The 21291-nt window shown below is 43.7% G+C and overlaps 1 protein-coding gene across 5 annotated transcripts in view; it reads left to right on the top strand.

Annotated features, from left to right (window-relative positions):
- FGF13 (fibroblast growth factor 13) overlaps positions 1-21291 on the top strand; it is a 498664-nt gene that overhangs the window by 386258 nt on the left and 91115 nt on the right. The window contains exon 1 of one of the 5 annotated variants that reach the window (XM_032329643.1): positions 10823-10865. The exons of the other annotated variants lie outside the window; for them this stretch is intronic. Coding sequence (XP_032185534.1) covers positions 10838-10865 — 28 coding nt within the window. The 5' untranslated portion in view covers positions 10823-10837. Of the gene's footprint in view, positions 1-10822; positions 10866-21291 lie in introns of those variants that run through there. 5 annotated transcript variants of the gene reach the window in all.

The raw sequence follows: 21291 nt of genomic DNA, 5'->3' as shown, positions 1-21291 counted from the left end.
TAAAATTCTTTTCGTGTTTCAACTGTAACAAAAAATCATCAATAAAAATGAGTAGTGGAAGGTGCTGATTCAAACATAGATGCCTCTGATTTCTTTCTGACGATGAGAAATAGCCTCAGAAGATAAACGTCTCGAAAACAAATTGTTCGCAAAACTGTATTCTAAATTAAAGCCATGGTCTGCGCTTCAGTCCAAACAATACAAAGGATTTGTGTGAGTCCGAGTGGTATGAAATAGAGAGGCCTAAGAGCATGGGCTCAGGGGACAGACAGATCGATGTGGGACTTCTAGGAGGTCGGGGCTATTGAGGTCTTGTTTGTTACCATCTCACATCTCATCTGCCCTACCTCCCGTGACCACGACTACCTTGGCTTTGCTCTTTGCTCCACGGTTGTTAGCCCTAGTCTATCTTCCTCTTCCCTATTCCAGACCTACTCGTTCTAGATCGTCTCTACTGCTGTGCCCCACAGGCACACCCAAAACCGAATCTGCGCGTGTGCGCACAAAACAATTAGTTGGCAAAGAATCCAAAGCCATCAGCTTGTAGTGCCAGCGGTCACTCACTCTCTGTATGATGTTGGTTAAGTTTAGTTGCCTCGCTTGTAAAAACGGAAAATTGAGGAAATGAACTCCAAGACACCTGATCTTGGTGAATGACAACACCCCAACCACCCAGGTGCCCAAGTCAGAAACCCTCGAGTACTCTGTGACCCCTGCCTCTTCCTTCCCATCCATCTCCCGTCTGTAACCAGCTTCTATCAGCTCTGCAGCCACAGTGGCTCTGAAGTTTCTTGCCTTTTTCCCTCGTCACAGTGTGGCTGCCTTAATTTAGACTAGCAACATGGCTCTCTGGACCATCGTCATCCCCTTCCAAGGTCTCCCTGCCTTTTTCTTGTATCGGAACCACGACACTAGTCTCCACACCACAGCCACTGGGATCTTTCTAAAATGCTGATCGCATCAGGTCCGTCCCTTGGCATTCCCTTTGCCCTTTGCATGGTCTTACCCACTCCCAACTGACTTGACCAATGACCACCGGCCTCCAAAACCCAGCTGCCACCACCTGCTCTGAGGAAGGCTCCCCTGACCTCCCCCGAGGTGTGTCCCCACCTCCGCGCTTTCATAATGGCGTGTGCCCCGTCTCTGTCACTACACTTAGCCCTTCCTAAGGTGATTATGTGTGTGTTGGTCTCCTGAGAGCTAAGGGCTCATTTAGGGCTCTTCTGATTCCTCCGGGGTCTGCCCATTTCTAGAGCAATTACTTCCTTCATCTAGCTGTGTCCTGCTTTCCTTCAAGTCTTGGCTTCATTTCACCTCCCCGGGACGCCTTCCCTGACCCCCCATCTCCCAAACCCCGATGTCCTTCTGTAACACAGACCTTCTCCTTTGCTTTCTCGGTGCTTTCTCATTTGTCTCTCTCAGCCACTAAACACTGAACTCCTTGAAGGAAGGACCTAGATTTCATGGAACTCCAGTCTAGCCCCCTGTGGCCAAGCACCGAGTCAGGTACAAATCGGGCACTTGTTAGATATTTGCTGGTTTCATTTATCATTTGGAGGTTGCGATTTTGCCTCATTTCTGCTTCATTTAGACTGCATTTCTGTTTTCAGACCACTCCAGGTTGTATCAGCTTCTCCAAGCGTGATATACTTTTACAAGTTTGAACTGCTATTTTGTCCTCTAGGTGGGGTTGTTTGGAAAAGAAATGACAAAGTTCTGTGTGCTTTACAAGAAATAGTATCGGGAACGCTTGGGTGACTCAGTTGGTTAAGCTGAATCCAACTCTTGGTTTCTGCTCAGGTCATGATCTCGGGGTTGTGAGATTGAGCCCCGCATTAAGCTCAGCAGCAGGCTCTGTGCCAGATCCTCTCCGTCTCCCTCTGCCCTTTACCCCACTGTCTCTCTCTAAAATAAATAAATAAATCTTCTTTAAAAAAAGAAGGAGAGGGGCACCTGGGTGGCTCAATGGGTTAAAGCCTCTGCCTTTGGCTTGGGTCATGATCTCAGGGTCTTGGGATCGAGCCCCGCATCAGGCTCTGTGCTCAGCAGGGAGCCTGCTTCCTCCTCTCTCTCTGCCTGCCTCTCTGCCTACTTGTGATCTCTCTCTGTCAAATAAATACATAAAATCTTTAAAAAAAAAAAAAAAGAGAAGAAGTAGTGCTGTATTAGTCTGCTAGGGCTGTCTTAACAAAATACCAGAAACTGGGTCACTTAAACCACAGAAATTTCTTTCCTCCAATTCTAGATGCTGGAAGTCTAAGATCAAGTTGTGGCTCCTGGTAAAGCCTCTTCCTGGCTACCATCTCACTGTGCCCTCCCCAAGCTTTTCCTGGGTTCCCATCACCTCGCGTGTCAGAGGAGGGAGCGGATGCTGCCGGAGCAGTGCGGGGGCGAGGGGAAACCCCAGGGAACCCTTGGGCTGGAGAAATGATATTTGAATTCTTTCCCTTTCCATCCTACATTATCTCCAAAGCCTAGAATTGCCATGGCACACCCAGAAGCTCAGTTCTGTCTAGGTCAAGTGGGCAGCCTTCTTCGAGGGCTTTGGTTTTACCATTTTCTAGGTACCAGGGATTGGAAACCTCCCTAAGGGAGCCCTAGCTTGGAAACAAGAAATACCAAAAGCAACGGAGGGACGACTTTCTGACCCCATCCCTATCACTGTCTCATACATGGGTTGAGAATACAACACCAGCCTGGGATTTGGGCCCTTGGGAGGCCCCTGACAGGGGCCTCTTGACGTGATTCTTCCGTCAGCCCTGGAGAAAGAGGCTGGTGCCCAGGAGACGCGAGCCTGGAAAGCACTCAGACTCTTCTTCACGAAAGATTAGTATGAGGGAATAGTAGTAGTTTTTATAAGGACCAAAGTTTTCTGGGGGCAAATTAGTATGTTTAACCCAACGTTTCTCACAGTTAATGGGTCTCTTTACTGTAGGCTTTATTGGAACCTTCGGCAAGCCCAGTGTATAACTCAAACCTCCAGGAGAGGATGGGCTGAAGAGCCTTTCCCAAACTGACCGATCACAGGATCTTTTCATTTTCAGTAAGAGAATCTCGGCCGGATCAGTGTTCTCAGGACCCACTTTTACAAATGCTAACTCCGGGAGAATCACGTAAAAAGCCATTGCGCGAGGTGCACCTTGACTCAAGGAGTCCTATCCTATAGACCAGCTATCCAGCAGCTCTCACGGGTGCCAAATCCACGTGGCCTCCCATCGTGGCTGGGCCTCTTCCTGGTCGCCTATCTCTGTCTTGGCGAACTTAGAGATCCCACAGGATTCTGCCGCCGGCCTTGTTTCCAGGCTCCATGCTTTCCGGTGAGAATTGGCAGCCGTGCAGCCCAGGCCCTCTGGGCCATGAGAACCTGGCTGCTTCTCAACTCCCTCTGTGGGCTTTACACTCTGTTCGGGATAGGAGGGGAACAAACTGCCAGAATCGCCTTCCAGATAGAAGCTTTCCTTACAGGGCCGCCTGGGTGGCTCAGTGGGTTAAAGCCTTTGGCTCGGGTCGTGATCCCAGGGTCCTGGGATCGAGCCCCGCATGGGGCTCTCTGCTCAGCAGGGAGCCTGCTTCCCCCTCTCTCTCTGCCTGCCTCTCTGCCTACTTGTGATCTGCCTGTCAAATAAATAAACAAAATCTTTAAAAAAAAAAAAAAAAGATTTCCTTACAGCCTATGGGACTTGGAGCCCCGCCATCTTATAAAAGAGCAATTCAGCTGGTTCGGCTGAACAAGGAAGAGAAAGATGAAATAAACTAGCCCTTCTCTCTGTTTCCTGTGCGCTGGGCCCTGCAGGGAGCACATTACTTGAGTTCCTACAACCCCCAGAAAAGATAGATGCAATTATTATATCCATTTAACAGAAGAGGAGGTCATCACTGCCTGCCCCTTTTCCCAACCCCAAAGTCAGGTTGTTTATAGTCAGTAAAAACTAAGTTTTTTAAAAGTTTTGTTTATTTGAGAGAGAGAGAGAGCTCGCAGGTGTGTGAGCGGCGGGGGGGGGGGGGGGGGGAGGCAGAGGGGAAGGGAGAGGGAGAGAGAATCAGGAGCAGACTCTCGCTATCAGCACAGAGCCCGGCATGGGCCCCAGGGCTCCCTATCGCCACCGTGAGATCGTGACCTGAGCCGAAATCAGGAGTCAGACCGGGCCATCTAGGCACCCCGAACTTGGTTCTTTATAGACAATGATCCAGGCTTCAGTGGGGGCTTCAGAGGGAACCTGGAACTACCTGGAACTTCCCTTTCCACCCTCTCAGGAAAGTACAGTTTAGATCATCATCTCTCACCTGGATCCCTTAACGGAGCTCCCGGACTTCAGGCTCACCCCCTCCCTTACCAGCCTCCAGGCGGCTGCCCAAGTCTTCTGTCTGAGAACAGTCTTATCCTTTCCGGTATAAAGCCCAAGCTTTTTCCACCTGGAATAATTTCTCTCCCTCCCAGCCTCCTCTGCCTTGGGAACCCAAGATCAACTTTTAGTGCTTAGGACCACTCTTCAGCGGCTCTCTGCAACCTGGCTGGTTTCCACTCAGCTTTGAACTTACTAGGCCCGGTACAGCCTCTTGGCCTTGCCCTTTTGAAGATGGCTTTTCAGCGTTACCTCTCAGCCTTGGACAAGGCTTATTTATTCCTGTGTCTCAAGCACCCAGAAAAGACCTAGCATAGGCACCCAGGAAATGTTTGCTGAATGAAAAAATGGCAAAGAAGTTTCCCTAAAAGAGGCAAGTATTTGACATTAATTTTTTAATCAGCCAAGAGAATCTTCAGAATAAGTGAACCAGTGGCTGTAATTGGATTCTTTGTTCCTATGGTCATGAGATATGAATCTGGAAAAATCGAAATATTTCATTTCTCCCTCCATAAAGCTTTTGAAAGGAAAATAAAAATCACTGGGGTTGGGAGAATTAGCAAGCAACTGAAATATGCTAGTTCTCCACCAGGGGGTGCTCTGAACACAAAGAGAAACCATTCTCCATTAATTTGTTCTTCCCTCTGAGAGAAGCTGCAGAAACCAAATAACTTTTTTATTTTCCCTGCATTGCGTACAGTTTTGCAAGAAATTAATGACTCTCCCATCATGCTTAAAAATCATGGATGCTTGGAACAAGGCTTCCTGCTAATAAGATGCACATGTCTATGTCTACACACATGTGCGAACGTGTGCGCCCCTAGCCCCTTTGAAAGATCCAGGAGTCAAGTTTGAAGATGTGAGATTTGTTGTATATCTGAAATGTGTTTATTGGCAGATGGAGGTGTTATTTACTATGCTGTCAGATGCAGAATCAAGCAGGATAAAATGTGCCGTGCTGCTTTTAACCCTGACAATGAACAGACTGGTACAGAAGACCCATCCAAGTGTCAGAGATGGGCTATCAGGCAGCTCTCCTTACCAAGAGTGCACGGACACAGCAGCCCCAGCTGGTGTACACTAGTTCAATTTGATTTTTTGGAGGCCGTAGTGGCAGAACACACACAACACGGTCATATTGGGGAAGTTGTAGTTTGTATAACCAGTGACTTAGGCAAATCAAATCTTGTTTTCAATGTCATAGCTCCAGTTACTGTCTCCAGCATATCCCTTCAAGTTTACCTTCCTTTTAGACTCTGAGCTCTGTATGTGTGTGTCTGTGACTTCTGTATATGGCAAAGGTACATAATACAAGGTAGGCTATAAGGACTCAGTGTTCATAGATTGCTTGTTTATTGATCAGTTTCCATAAAAATGCTGCCAAAAACATTGAGAACGATAACAATGAGATTACAGGGTATACAAGCAAATGGCCCAGAAGGGACTTGGGGGAAGAGAAGAGGACGAATTCCCACTGACGGCTGACACTGGGCCAGGCACCGCCCTGAGCACTCCATGTGAATTTCTCAGTTCATTCGTGTACTAGCCCACTGAAGAAATGATTCTCACCTGACTCCAACCACCTATCTTCTCAAGCAATTGTGGCTGTACATTAAAATCCTCAACTAGGCAGCATTCCTGAGAGTGGCCAAGGTTTCCCCCCGAGCCTTTCATACCTAAGAACCGAGGGGACGCTGATTGTATTTGGGCTGTGCGTAGAAGAGTCAGTGGACTGTCGCTGAAACTGACTCCTGTGTTCCTTTGGGTAGGGGGCTGCATGGGTCTCCCTGGTTGCCTAGTCGGCTTTATGTAGGAGGGACACCGAATCAAGACAACTCTGTTTTGGGAAAAACCGTGAAGGATGTCCACTTCAATTACCAAGTAACAAAGAAAACCATACAGGGTTTTCATGAGAATTCAATGAGAAAAAATGTACTCTTGGAACATATTAAGTACCCAGTATTTCTTTTTTCTTTATATTTTTAATTTTTTAAAGATTTTATTTATTTATTTGACAGAGAGAGACAGCGAGAGAGGGAGCACAAGCAGGGGAGTGGGAGAGGGGGAAGAAGGCTTCCCACGGTACAGGGAACCCGATGCGGGACTCGATCCCAGAACCCCGGGATCATAACCTGAGCTGAAGGCACACACTTAACGACTGAGCCATCCAGGTGCCTCTTCTTATTTTTATTTTTAGAGCAGTTTTAGATTTATAGCAAAATTGGCAGGAAGGTACAGAGATGCCCCATATGCCCCTGTCCGCGCTCCCCCCGCCCCCCGTCTCGCACACACAGCCTCGCCCAGGATCAATGTGCCCCTCCAGAGTAGTACATTTGATATAGGCGCCTGGTCACTCACCAGAGAGTTAACTCGGTTTGTCAATTTCTGTCACGTTGCCTTCTGCCTGTACCTCCATTGGCACCCAAAGTCTATAGTTTATGTCAGGGTACACCTCTGGTGGCGGACATTCAGTAGGCCAGGACAGTTACGTATAAGGACATATATCCATCGTAATGGTATCGTACCGAGTGCTTTTCACTGCTTCTTGCTTTCCATCTACTCCTCCCTCTGACCCCCCAAACCCCGGCAACCACTTCATTGTCTCCACTTTTTATCCTTTCTGGAATGTCATGTAGTTGGACTCACACAGTATACAGCTTCTGAGATTGGCTTCTTTTGCCTGGCAACAAGCACTGAAGGTTCCTCCATGTCTTCCCGTGACCTGATCACTCATTTTTCTTATCATTGAATAATAATCCAATGACTAAATGTGCTACAGTTTACTTATTCCCCTAACCTCCTGAAGGACATCTTGGTTGCTTCCAAGTTTTGGCAATCATGAATAAAGCTGCTATTAACATCTGAGTGTTGGTTTACGTGTGGATAAAATTTCGACTCATTGGTACTTTTTAATAAAAAACTATCTTTCCTTAACCGCATAAATTCTTCCTTCCCATAACTTCTTCCCAACGTGAGGGATCAGGGCAGCCAAGACGCAGCAAATTGCTCTTATTAATTAGCCAAGAGGCTGTGCTGGCACAGCAAATAAACAATGTACTACAAATCTGTTTATATCGGCTTCTCCAGACATTTTAAAACAATTAAACTGTCAAGGGGACCTGGAGACAGATCTTTGCATTTTAATGGGAAATGATTAAATATCAGGCATGATTGCTTTTGATGTGTCTGGGCCCGATGAGGAGGGCGAGGTATTGATCGGGGTCCCCAGGAAAGCAGAAGCTCACTTGGGTCACTTGAGCACATCGCAGTGACAGCTTGGAGACCTGTATGTTCATGGGCTGGGATTAAAGGTCACTCACCGGTGAGTTAACTCAGTTTGTCAGTTTCTGTTGAGATGCGTTCTGCCTGTAGGGCCAGAGGACAGATCATGCCTTCAAAGGGGCACGCCTGGTGGACGGGCAGAGAGAGTTAGTTGCTGAGGGCATCTATTAGAAGAGGGTGCGTGACCCGGCGCTGAGCGCTGACCCCAGTATTGATTTCCAACTGGATGACCTGCCCGTGCAGCCGCTGCCGAAGTCAACTCGTGCAGACCTGCACCCTCCGCCCGCACACCTAAGGATATACCACTGTCCAGCGATGCCCTTTATTCACAGGTTCACAGGTGCTTGTCAGATCACCTGTGGCCTTGCCCTCTAGCCACTTCCTCCAGTAAAGGGGGGGTGTGTGGATCATGTCAATAGCTGAATGCCATCAGGTCTGATAGTCAAGTGATAGAAGGGTGTCTTGGATACAGTGATGGGACCAAGGAGACCACGGTCGACTCGAGAGCCTTCCTAGTAGATGTCCTGTTTGAAAGATAAGTAGGTAGAGGAAGGAAGAAGGACACCACGAGGTGCGGGAAGATTTGGATGCGAAAAAGCACAGCCCAGACAACTCAGTTTGTCTGGTGTGTGAGGTTGGGAGGGATGCCCTGAGCCAAATGGCCGCATCAGCCCAAACCTATACCCCTCCCCACCGCTACCTTTGAAGGGGTGGGAGGACCGTAGCCCTAAGGTTTAGAAACTGATATCCAAAAAAAAAGTGACAGAGGCACTGAAATATATCACCAAGTGAGGCTAAGTAGAACACGTGAGCCCCACGACCCCGCTGCCTTTCTATCATCTGTTCACGGATCCGTGTATAGGAGTTGAATCAGATGGCTTTCCTCCAGGACACCTGACCAAGATCAGACACGCTGAGGACCAGGCAGTAGCTGTGGAATGCGAGAAAAAGTAGAAGCAGGGGTACTGAGGGGACCTCCTGCCAAGCCTAGCGGAGCGGTGGGGGGGGGGTACCCCTGTGGTGCAGATGCGGGCCTGAGAGAGCAGCACAAAGGCCCCGAGCTGCTGAGCATTCATTTGACAGAAAGGACAGCAGAAATAAATTTCACCTGCCTGGCAATTTGGCTCTCGGTCAACCCTTGCTTTGTTTATTTCTGTGCAGTCTAGACATCCAAAGATTGAGTTGCTCTCATCCCAGGGGACCCCCTCTTCCTCATTGCCCCGCCCTGTGCCGCCCCTGCAGGGTCGTAAGAAGCTCTGGGCCAGCGAGAAGACTGTGTCTCTCGATTAGACCTTGATAGGACCACACCTATGGAGATGACTTAATTCTGTCCCTTGGGGAAGACTTTTTTTTAAGAGCTCTTATATTGGCCAAGAGACACACCGCCCCTATATTAGGGCTTTCTATTTTTGTTCGGAGGAAGTTGGCATTTCTCCTGTATAAGGAGTTCACCAAAGCCTAAATTCTTCCATCAGCCATTTTGGTTTGCAAAGAGGGATCAGCGCGTCGGCGACCGTGTGCCCGGTGGCCTCATCCAAGGGCAGTGGGGAAACTCCCATGGCCACACTCCGAAGCTGTCTGCCTGACAGCTGGACAAATGGTTTCTTACGGGACAGGACTGGCTGCATAGTTTGCGGAGTCCAGTACAAGAGGAGGATGTTCAGAAATGTTGCCCTTTATCGAAAACCCATTGACAGTTCAAAACCGGTGACAGGAAAGTATGAAATGGGTCTTTCTCAGAGCCGGGTCCTAAGCGATGCTAGGAAGCCTGCTGAGAAACAACTCCTTGGCCCATTTGGGTTCTGAGGCCTCCTGATGTTCAGGCCCCTGGGCTGTGGGCGTCTTGTAGGGGCTGGGGGAGGGAGTTTGGTTTCAGGGCAGAACAGATTTTCTCCATCCTCTGCCTACAGCTGAAATCCTGTCCTTACAGCCAAGTCCGTTTCGCCGGAGGCTGGATCCCTGTGGGAGGGGCTTACGTTTGCCGCTGTTGTCTGTTACACTCTTAGTGGAGGCAGAGAACACAAGGCAATTCTGATTATGCAGAGAAGCTTAAGGGGAAAAAATTATGTAAGTTTATGGAATGCTTTGGGACCTACATAATCTTCCTTTCCATGCAGCGCTGAGTATGGGTGATGGGGCTCAAATATAGCTCTTGGTGGGTGTCGGTAATTCTTCAATATTCATTGATAGTGACGATATTCAGACCTTGAAACAGATTTCCTTTCTCTCTGACTCAAGGGAAGTTTTCCCAGAGCCACACAGAAGGAGAATCCAATCTGTTCAATAGGAAAGACTCATTTGCTCCCGGAATAACTAAATTTCCATTTTCATTTCAATTTTCAACCAAAATAGTGGATCTTCCATAAGGCAAAACTAAAAAGAATGGCAATTTGGTGTGGGGCTTCACGTTTCCTTAAAATTTTGATTCCTATATTAACACCGTTGAGTGCTTCTGTAGCATGTATGGTATAATGCTAAAATAGTGTGTGTTTCTTGCTTTTTGTTGTAATTAGCCAAAAGCCTCGTCATAGGCTGCTAGTAGAGTCTCTGAATTTTTAACAAAGGACTCCAATATGAAAATGTATTTTTTGGCACGAAACTCAAAAGTCAGGTAGAATTTCATCATTTTACAAGTCATTGTTACAGAGGACTGAGCAAGTGTAATTCTTATAAATGTCTATCTTGCTTGTAGCATTTTCTCTTCATTAATTATTCAGTCTCAAAATAAAAGACACATTTTCTACATCCCCAAAGCTATTGGGGAGCCTTTCAGACGACAAGATTCCTGAGAGTGGGGAGAAGCGCCGACCAAAGAAGGCAGCCAGCTCCAAAAACCCCTCTGATGTGCAGAGGGATCCTGTTACAGACCATTTTTCGTAATTCTAGAAGGCAAAATAAAATTTTATGCTTGGAACTAATAAGTTTAAGCAAACAGTACGGGCGAAGCTTATATCTGAGTCCAAGCAATGGTCTGATTATTGCCAGAACAATACGGCTACATGATGAATCATTAATGATCTGTGAGAGTCATAATGGTCTGTCACTAATGCCCATTAATGATCTCTCTATACCGCGAGTATGGGCTTGATGTTTCTGGCCAGTACCTTGGAGAATACTTTAGATATGCCTTAAACTTTCTCTGATCTCCTTTCTCTGTGTCTGCTCCAAATGTAGACAGCAATTGTCTGGGTAGGACCAGCTTATAAAGAAGCATGGCTTTGTTAAGGAAGTCGTATTCAGGTAAGATTTATTTATGCAATGTTTTTGAAGGACAGAGACTTGAAAGCTTATCCCGGACATTAACACCTTTATAGAAATTAACAAAATTATGCCGGGGATCTTTCTGTTGAGATCTTTTCTTTCTGGATGGGACACAGGCTCTTGAGTTTCCCCGTACTCCGTGATGTTTCGAGTCTTTGAAAAATGCTTCCTTTGTTTTTCTTTTCTCAGAGAAATTGTAGATATTAATTGTTAGAGAGGAGTGAATGTATATATCTATGTGAAGTGCTATTGGTATTTAGAGATCTGTGACACCAGCTGATTCCAGAGGGGTTTCCTACCTCCGGATTTGCATTAACTCTGCAGATAGCACAGGACATTAATTCGAATTTCTAAACAAAGAAAGAAGAATAAAGAATTGTCATCAGCTTTAAATGTATTTTGCTTTTAGCTTAGGAAAGGAAAGAAGGAGAGCTAAGGAAAGAACACAAGCACTTTAATTCTGAGAATCGTATTAGGTGTATCTTCAGGGAAATCACAGAAGATGGGCACTCCGTAATGTCTAAGCGAAACCAGGAGAGTATCTGTCCCTCCATGGCGGCAAGGGAGATGCGGCAGATAGCTAATGGGACCAACGCCCAGGAGCCTCTGGCTCACGGAGAAAAACAAGATGAGAGAAGGTTGCAGGAGCCTCTGAAAATAGCAAGACAGGGATTCTTTTGGATGGTTGGAATCCCCCCACTGGCTACTTTCTGATGGGCAATTTTAGCGTGCAACTAAATGGAAAGTGGCATCTTTTCTTGGAAAACTTTCTGCCAGTTTTCATATTATCTGAACGAAGTAGCTTCATCAAGCCAATGCTTCCGTTGAAACCCTTGCGCTTTCGTGATCATTGAACTCCAGCGGACCCCAGAGAATGCTAACCCCTCGAAACGCTCTATTTCGCTAGCACATTTCATCCAGATGGGTGATGACTGACTCTTTGTGATTTTTGTTTCTTCAAAATCCCTCTACCTGTGCTGAAACTGCCGAGTAGCTTGAGTTTGTTTGTGGAATTAACTGGGATCCATAGGCTTTCCCTTCTGAGTGCTTTTGCAGGATCTTCTGAACAACGTGGGGTGGTCTCGGAGCACCCCCAGATGAAGGTTCAGGTTAATCTGTCAAATTGCATGGGCATTGTTTGTTTGGTTATTTTTCACTGATTTCCTCATAGAAGCGGTGGGGGGCGGGGAAGCTCATTTGAACAGTTGAGGCATCAAGGGCAATATTGGTGATGAAAACCATAGAATTTGTGAGCTGGGTCCAGAAGTTCATTTATTTTATTATTATTTTCACAACCCATGCCTCTAATAACTTACCAAAGTTTCCTCTTGTCTGATGGAAGACAGCTTATAACCATCCTTTAAGGATGGGACTACAAGCTCTATGTCCCTTAGCGCAGGATATGGTACCTATCGCAGAAACATTGAGACTCTTCGCTCTACTTACATAAGGTATTGGAGTAGCATGCACACGTTAATTCTTTGCTAAGTAAGATCTGTGACACAGGTAATTGTTACCAGTTGTTGCACTGACCAGTGCACGTATTCACTGCAAACAGCCAGATTGCCATCTAACCTGTTTGGTTAGATTTGAGCACAAACCAACTTTATGCTTACGAAAGACTTCTAGATTGATCGATGAAATGTTATAAATAGACGCGTCTGTTTTAAATAGTTGTATGTTCGTGGCACACTGAGACCCCTTGCAGAAACAAAAGCCAGTGAGGGGGACAGATTGTCAGCTACTGGGAATGCTGCAGTTTCTCTTTGAAAGGAATGTGAAACATACCTGGAGTTTTGGAGGGGCAGCGCCGAGCTGAGGCTAGCACCGTGCAAATGAGGCCGAAAGAGAGGGTTGTGCTCCCCCAAAATGGCAAGTCCCAAGAAAGGTTGGGTAGTTTATCCCTTTGCCTTTTGATAGGAAACACTTTGCCCCCGTATACAGAGGAGACCATCCCAGCCACAACACCCACCAGCCCTCCGAAGGACTCATCTCAGCAGCTCTCATGGCAAGAACATTTACCCTAAATCCTCCGTTCTCTGGTCTGATGAATCTCTTTTGGTCCCCATGGAAGTTAAAGAACAGGCAGTCGCTGTGCTCTGTGTAACCTTTTACAGCCGGGAGCCTTCATGACCATGCTCGTTGCAGTTAAGGAATCCGAATTTCTTTAGCCTACACTTTTAGTCTTGTATCTAAACCCTGCTTTAGCTCAGCTGTTTCTTTCTCTAAGCATTCATGTCCTTGCTCTGCTGCCTCCTGCTCGTCCGTGACTACTTCTCCGGCTGTTCAAGGTCCCTTCATGTTCTTTCTTGTTTCTGGTGGGTTATGGGCCTTCTGTATGTGCCCATGCCTACACCTGCCCAATAGTCCACAGATCATATTGACTGGGAGCTTCCAAAATTTAGAACACATGAAGACAGTTGTCCCTCTCTTTGGGGACTGGGGGAAACAATATATTGTTCATTGTTTTCTTATTGATAGGCACTTAGGAAATGATCTATTGATTGTTTTCTTATCGGTAATTGCTTAGTCTGTTTATCAGGGGATACAGGTGTGCACTTCGGCTGTTTCACAGACTGCTCTTTTGGAGCACTGAGGTCCTGACTCCCTGGGTGGTTCGTCAACGTGCCTTCCCATATCACGCAGCTCTGACTGCCTGGCCCCAGGCCCAGTGCTTAGTAGGTATTGAGCTTTAGCTGAGGGATAAATATAGCCACAGTGGTTGCATGGAACACTCAGAAATATTTCAGTACATTTGCTTTGGACAAATGATTACACAACCTAAGCCAATCTTATGAAACTGACCAGAAAGACTGTCTTCAAATTTTGTCTTATAGAATGGATGGTGGAAATCTGTATTTGCCTTGTGCCATTTGCTTCAGAAACTTGGAGGCTCCGGAGTCATGAATACTAGTATAAGAGAAGAGGTCTCAAGTGGTAGGACAGTTCATCTCGGCAGCTAAGCTCTTGTGAACAGAGGAGAGTATCCACAGGAAGTGAGCGCCCCTTGGGTAGAAAATGTTCTGTCAGTTCCCCCTTGGGATACCAGTTCCATGGGAGAAAGAGGAATATGCCATAACTTACATTTTCAGTCCAGCAGTGCCACTGGGCTTTAAGCCTATCTCAGTCAACAGGACAAGTATATATCCTGCCTGGTACAATTAAATTGTTTCCAGAAAATTATATGTAAACCAAGCCCATTTGAATTCTGCATGGAGTATGTTATAAGGAAACGAGCCTTTCAGTGAATGTTTTTGTAGAGTGAAGACTTCTCTTATAAGAGATAGATTTAAAAGATTAAAAAAAAAAAAGATTACTCTTTAATCCATCCATTTGAAAGCCTGAATTTTTTATACCAGAATGAAAACATGATATCTACATTCTGTTCAGAAGGCATTCTTTGACTAGGGCTTGCTAAAGTATGCTTTACTATAATAATGCTTCATTTGTAAGAATGTGAAAATGGGGGGGCCCTGTGTGGCTGAGTGGGTTAAGCGTCTGCCTTCAGCTCAGGTCATGATCTCAGGGTCCCGGGATCGAGCCCCGCGTTGGGCTCTCTGCTCCGCAAGGAGCCTGCTTCCCCTCAACCCCGCCTGACTCTCTGCCTACTTGTGATCTCTTTCTCTCTCTCTGTAAGATAAAAAATAAAGAATGTGAAAATGGTCACAATTAAGTCTACTTCCTTTGTAAGTTTCTAAATAACTCATTAGTGTTTCTTACAAGTTAGCACCTATTATTGGATATGACACGATAGTGTTGCCTTATAAAACAGAACTTTTAAAAAAACCTTACTCAAAGGGAGTTGTAAGTAACAGGCATGATCATTTACATATTTAAAGAGGGTGTCCACATGCCTCCTGGACCTGAAACTCTTAATTCATTGCCCATGCCAGTTCCCTCTGTCTAGTTCAACATGGAGCTGTGATGTCGGAATATTGACTCTTGCGCGACAGACTCCATCCTTGATTCTGTTTTTAGAGGATGAAGAATTACGAGCCAGGAGCCTTTCTTAGACAAGATGGCTGTTATTTAGGCATATATGAGGGCTCTAGACCACCCAGTATGCCAGCATTCTTTATAACATTCATCGTTCCTCTTAGGCCTAACTGCATAGTTGAGTAAGAAAAAGGTATTTTTCCAGCTCTAATACCAGCTATTATAATAGGATATGATGAGGTCTCCAAATGCCACATTCATCCTGTCCCTTCCCTATGTAAAAGCCACTACTGGCTTCATTGTGAATACCAGCCAGTTGGGTGCAGGAGGTAACTGGCTTTATTCTGTAAGCCAACTTCACAGCAGTCTGGCTCAACATACCTTTCCAGTCCTATACCCTTCCTTCCCTAAAAGAACTTCTCAGTCACTCCAATTGCCTCTGCTATACCTAGAGAAATTTTTCCAATTTGTTAGTGTGTGCCCCATTTAGTGCCCTCTCTATGATGTGTTACGCACTGAGGAAGGTGCCAAGATGAAAAAGCCATAATAGGCTCTGCCTTCCAGGAAGGCACAGTCTGGTTGCCCAGCTAGCTAATATCACAAACACTGTGATGAGGGCTCTAATAGAAATACAAAAAGCTACAGTAGGGGATGAGGGCTAGGGAGATGCCTTCTGCTGGCAGGATCTGGGACAGCCTCATTGTGGAGGTGTAATTTATCTAGAGACTTAAATGTGTGTGAGACTTTGGTTCATAGCCTCTGAGATGTTTTTCTTATCCCATCCCCCTAGCCAAAGAAGATCTCTTCACCCCTGGAAACTCATGGTATTCTGGCTACACTGGTCATGACCCTCATTTTCAACTCCTTCATACTATATTAAACTTTATGCTCATTTCCCCAACTAGATGATCAATTCCTAAGAGGCAAGGCTAGTATTCAACACTTTTTTTTCTATCCCTAATCAAGAGCACAGGGCTAATAACAGAAGTAACTAAAAAATGTTACTCATGTGGGAAAAAATTCTTTTGGTTGGCTCCTGGGACTTCCTTGACCTCTTGGGTAAGCACCGCTACACAGTAGTATGCCATGATAGGGAACAAAACTAGTCAAGTTCACTATTGCTGAGCTCGATGGGAGTGGGTACAGACTGTGAAGATTCCTTTCTGCCCCCTTTTCATTCACTCAACAAATATGCCCCAAGAACCTCCTATGTTGCGTGCACTGTGCAGGCTTCTAGATGTACAGTGCCAAATAAAGCAAGGTAGGCAGTTTAGAAGCAAGTCAAGCAGCCTTTCTGGTCCCTTTCCCCTAAATCGTATCATAACCCTATCCTGGAGATCTTAACACTCCCAAAACAAGGAAAGGTGAACCCATAATATTTCTTTCATAAAATCTCCTCTCCATAATATTTTAGTCTCTAAATATATATCTAATATATATATTAGAGACTATATTTAGTCTCTAAATATAAGATCCTTGTTCTTGGTCAACAGTTTTTCTGTTTCTCCTCATTAAGAAAGAAAAGCTTAAATAATTACCCAAACTGTTAGACTGTGTGACCAAGTAAAAATGACTGTCGTTTGTTAAACATCAGCTATGGGCTGGTCCCCAGCTGGTCCCCAGCTTAAATACTATAAATTTAAATACTGTTACTCTAATTCTTAACAACAACCCTGCAAGGTAGGGGAATAGTCCCTCATTTTACTGCTGAGGGAGCTGAGAGCTGAGGCTCAGAGAGGTTCAACAATGAGACAGTTCCCCAGTTAATGAACATTGGAGCCAATCTTTAAAATGGGCCCATATAATGCCATACTATCCCAGATATAATAGATTTTGAGCAAATATTGGTTTGCTGATTAGTTGATTGTTACTGCTCTGATTGCAGTATCTTTATATATTTAAAACTCCAGGGGCGGCCAGTGGTTCAGTGGGTTAAGCCTCTGCCTTCGGCTCAGATTATGATCTCAGGGTCCTGGGATCGAGCCCCGCATTGGGCTCTCTGCTCAGCGGGGAGCCTGCTTCCCCCTCTCTCTGCCTGCCTGCCTCTCTGCTTACTTGTGATCTCTGTCAAATAAATAAATCTTAAAAAAAAAATTCCAATAGAAGAAGTTGGTAGTCTTTGGTCACTCTCAATCCCAAGCAGGTGTCTTTATGTCCTGATAGCAAATCTACCAATGTTTTATGCTTAGTAGAAGCAGAATTACTGTTTTGAGACAATGTAACTCACTTACCTTAAACATTTTTATGTGACTCCATATTGATAATTCATCTAAATCACAGGAAAATTTAGAATCTCAGGTAAAGTTATAGTTTCTGTCAGATGCTTAAAGTTGCAAGCATCCAACTAAAAATTATGATGTCAACTCTTTTCAATAAAATAAAATAATCAGATTTTGTAGACATATGAAGGCTGACTCATAACACTCATAACTCGTGAAAATATCCGAAATCACATTTCAAGCATTAGCTTCAGTGTTGTCTAACTGCACTATTTCTATATGGTAAAATTCTGTATTCTGGACTGAAAATTCTGTAACCCAGCTGTTCCCAAACTTTAGTGTGTGCTATCAGCTTCCTCTGTGAAACTGGTTCAAACTGGAGATTCCTAGCTAATTTGGTTGGAACCCAAGAGTCTACATTTTAACAAGTACTCTGTGAGATTCTGGAACAGGAAAACCACTCATATATCACATCAGAAATCCTCCTAGAAGTATTCTTCTCCACTGATTACTGTCTTCCCAATCTTGTAGACCTTTCTTACCAGCCTCCCTCAACCACACGCAACAGGTTGAGTGTGTATCACTTTCAAAGCTTTCCGCCATTTAGGTATAATTTGCATACAGTTAAATGCTCATATCTTAAGGAGACCGTTTGATCAGTTTGGAGAAATACACACACTCATGTCCTCTATATTTAAAATACAGAACATGGGGCGCCTGGGTGGCTCAGTGGGTTAGGCCGCTGCCTTCGGCTCAGGTCATGATCTCAGGGTCCTGGGATCGAGTCCCGCATCGGGCTCTCTGCTCAGCAGGGAGCCTGCTTCCCTCTCTCTCTCTCTGCCTGCCTCTCCGACTACTTGTGATTTCTCTCTGTCAAATAAATAAATAAAATTTAAAAAAAAATAAATAAAATACAGAACATTTCCATCACCCCAGAAAGTTCCCTTATAGCCCTTCCTAGTCAACACCCCTCTGTTGCCAGAAGCATCCATTGATCTTATTTCTATCATCAGAGGTTCGTTTTCCCTATTTTAGAACTTCATATAAATGGATAATTATAGTGTATGTTTTGCTTGTGTGTATCTGGCTTCTTTTACACAGAATAATGTTTTCGAAATTCACCCATGCATCTGTATCAGTAAGTCATTACACTGCACCGCTGAGTAGCGTTCCATTGCATGAATATGCCAGTTTGTTTACCTGTTTTCTCATTGATTGACATCTGGACTGTTTCCAGATTTTAACGACACTGTGTAAATCTTCTGTAAAGAATTTTTACAAGTATTTCTGCGGACATATGTTTTCTTTTATTTTTTAACATTTTATTTATTTATTTGACAGAGAGAGAGATCACAAGTAGGCAGAGAGGCAGGCAGAGAGAGAGGGGAAGCAGGCTCCCCACTGAGCAGAGAGCCTGATGAGGGGCTCTATCCCAGGACCCTGGGATCATGACCTGAGCCAAAGGCAGAGGCTTTAACCCACTGAGCTACCCAGGTGCCCCACGGACATGTTTTCATTTCTTTTTTTAAAAAAGATTTATTTGTTTTAGAAACAGAGAGAACACGATAGGGGGAGAGGCAGAGGGAGGGGAGAGAATCTCAAGCAGACTTCCTGCTCATGTGGAGCCTGAAGTGGGGCTCAATCTTATAACCCTGAGATCATGACCTGAACCGAAATCAAGAGTTAAACCCTTAACCGACTGAGCCACTCAGGCGTCCCATAATTTCTTTTGGACAAATCCCTAGTTGTGAAATTGTTGGGTCATAAGTCTGATGTAAGTTTAATTTTTTAAGCCACTGCTAAATTAGTCCCCATCATTTTTCACTCCCACCACTGAGAATCCTGATTGCTCCAAATAATCACCAACATTTGGGATTGTCAATTGTTTTTATTTCTACCCATTCTTGTTGTGTTATACAGTGATATACATTTTGGTTTTAATTTACATCTGCCTGATGACTAATGATCTTTGGTGCTTTTTCATGTGGCTATTTGTAGATCTTGACTGAAGTATTTGTTCAAGCATTTTGCCTATTTCCACTGGGTTCTTTGTCTTACTGAGTTGGTCACAGTAGAGTCGCATTGTCCTTTTAATATCTGTAGCATCTCTAGTGATGTCCTCATTTCCAGTTATTATATCAATAGTTCATATTTTTCTCCCTTTTTCTTGATCTGAATTGCTAGTGGTTTCAAAAATTTTATTTTATTTTCCAAAGAATCAACTTTTGGGTTTGGTGATTATCTCTACCTATTGTCCATCATTGATTCTCTTTTTCATTTTTATTACATTCTTCCTCCTACTTATTCGAGATTTAGTTATTTCTTCCCTTTCTAGTTTTTTAAGCTGGAAATGTCATTTGTTTTGTGACGTTCTTATTTTTAAATAAAGGCATTAAAAGCTATACAATTCCCTATAAGATGGCTTTAGATTCATTTCAATTTTTTATACACCATACTTTAATTATCATTCAATACAAAATATTTTCTAACTTCTTTTGTAGATTTTTTTCTTTTACCCATGACTTATTTAAATGTGTGGTATTTGATTTCCAAATTTGGGGAGATGGTCTATTTATATTCTTGATGTTGATTTCAAACTTGGTATTTTTGCAGTCCGGTAACATATTCTGTTTGATTTTGACCCTCAGAAATTGATTTAAACTTGGGTTATGGCTGAGCTTATAGTCTGAATCATCTAGGTACCCTGGAGGAGAATGTGTTTTCTGCTGTTGGTTAGTGCAGTGTTCTGCATATCTATATCAGGTCAAATGGATTGATAGTGTTGTTCAAGTCTATTTTCTGACATTTTTGTCTCCATATTCTGTCAATGCCTTAGAGATAAGTATTGAAACCGCCAACTATGACCATGCATTTATCTCAGTCTTCTTTTATTAGTATCAATTTTTTGCTTCGAGTATGTAGTCCGTTTGTTAGTAAGTGCAAACATACAGGAATTTATATTTTTGATAAGTTGACTATTATAATTGTGAAGTTTTCTTCTTTACCTCCAGCGATATTCATCACCTCTAAATCTACCTTATCTGATATTAGCAGAGCCACACCATCTTTGTTAGGCTTAGTGTTTGCAATATGTATATTTTCCATCTTTTGACATTCTTCCTCTTTGTGTCTTTCTGTTTAAAGTGTGTTTCTGGTGTCTACATAATTGAGCCTTTCCTTCCAGTCCCCAAATTCTGCCTTTTATTTAAGGTTTTCACACCATTCATGTTTAAATCATAATTACTGATGTGTTTAAATTTAAGTCTTTCATTTTAGTCCTTGGTTTCAATGTGTCCAGTATTCTCTGTGACCCTGTTCCTCTTTTACAGCATGTTTGGGGTGAATCAGATATTTTTTTCATACTACATTCTTTGTATTGTTTTTAGTGGTTTCACAAGATTACATTGTGCATCTTTACCTTTGCTACTTTGAATATATATTCTATTCACAAGCAAGGTCAGAAATTTCCAGCATTGTTCTTCCAATTATCCCATTCACAACCTTTATTGTCGTTTTCTCATATATTTTATTCTGTATGTGCTGTCCCCCATGTTACTTTATTTTTAATTTTACTATAAACAGTAATTTGTCTATGATGTGATTTCTATATGCATGCACACATAAACACACAATGCTGTTTTTTAAAGTAATGATCCTTTATACTTACCAATATATTTATTCCTTCTGCTGTTTTTTTTTTATTTCTTCCTGCAGAACTAGATTTCTGTGCAGTATAATTTTACTTCAGTAATAGCTTTTTTTTTTTTTTGACCGTTTCTTGTGGTGCATATCTGCTGGATAAAAATTCTTTCAGCTTTTATTTCCCTAAATATTTCTTTATTTCACCTTCCTCTTTGAAGAGCATTTTTTGCTGGGTATGTAATTCTGCTTTGACAGAGTCTATTTGCTTTCAGCAGATGAGATGATAGTCTATTGTCTTCTGTCCCTCGTTGTTTCTGATGAGAAGTTATATATGGTTCTTAACCATTGTTCCACTGTATGCAGTATTTCTGTTTTCTCTGGATGCTTTCAAGATTGTCTCTTCATCTCTGTTTTTTTTTTTTTTTATAGTTTGACTATGATGCCTAGCTGGGTTTTGTTTGTTTTATCAATCTTGCTTGGTATTCTCTGAGCTTCTTAGCTATTTAATGTTGACTTTCATAAATTTTGAAAACCTGTTGGCCATTATTCTCTCACACATTTCTTCTGCTCATTTCTCTTGTTCTTCTCCTCTAGGGACCCTAATTACT

Source organism: Mustela erminea, chromosome X (assembly GCF_009829155.1).
Source record: "Mustela erminea isolate mMusErm1 chromosome X, mMusErm1.Pri, whole genome shotgun sequence".
NCBI classification, from domain to species: Eukaryota; Metazoa; Chordata; class Mammalia; order Carnivora; family Mustelidae; genus Mustela; species Mustela erminea.
The sequence above is the reverse complement of the archived record's forward strand: the minus strand, read 5'-3'. Positions and strand labels throughout refer to the sequence as shown.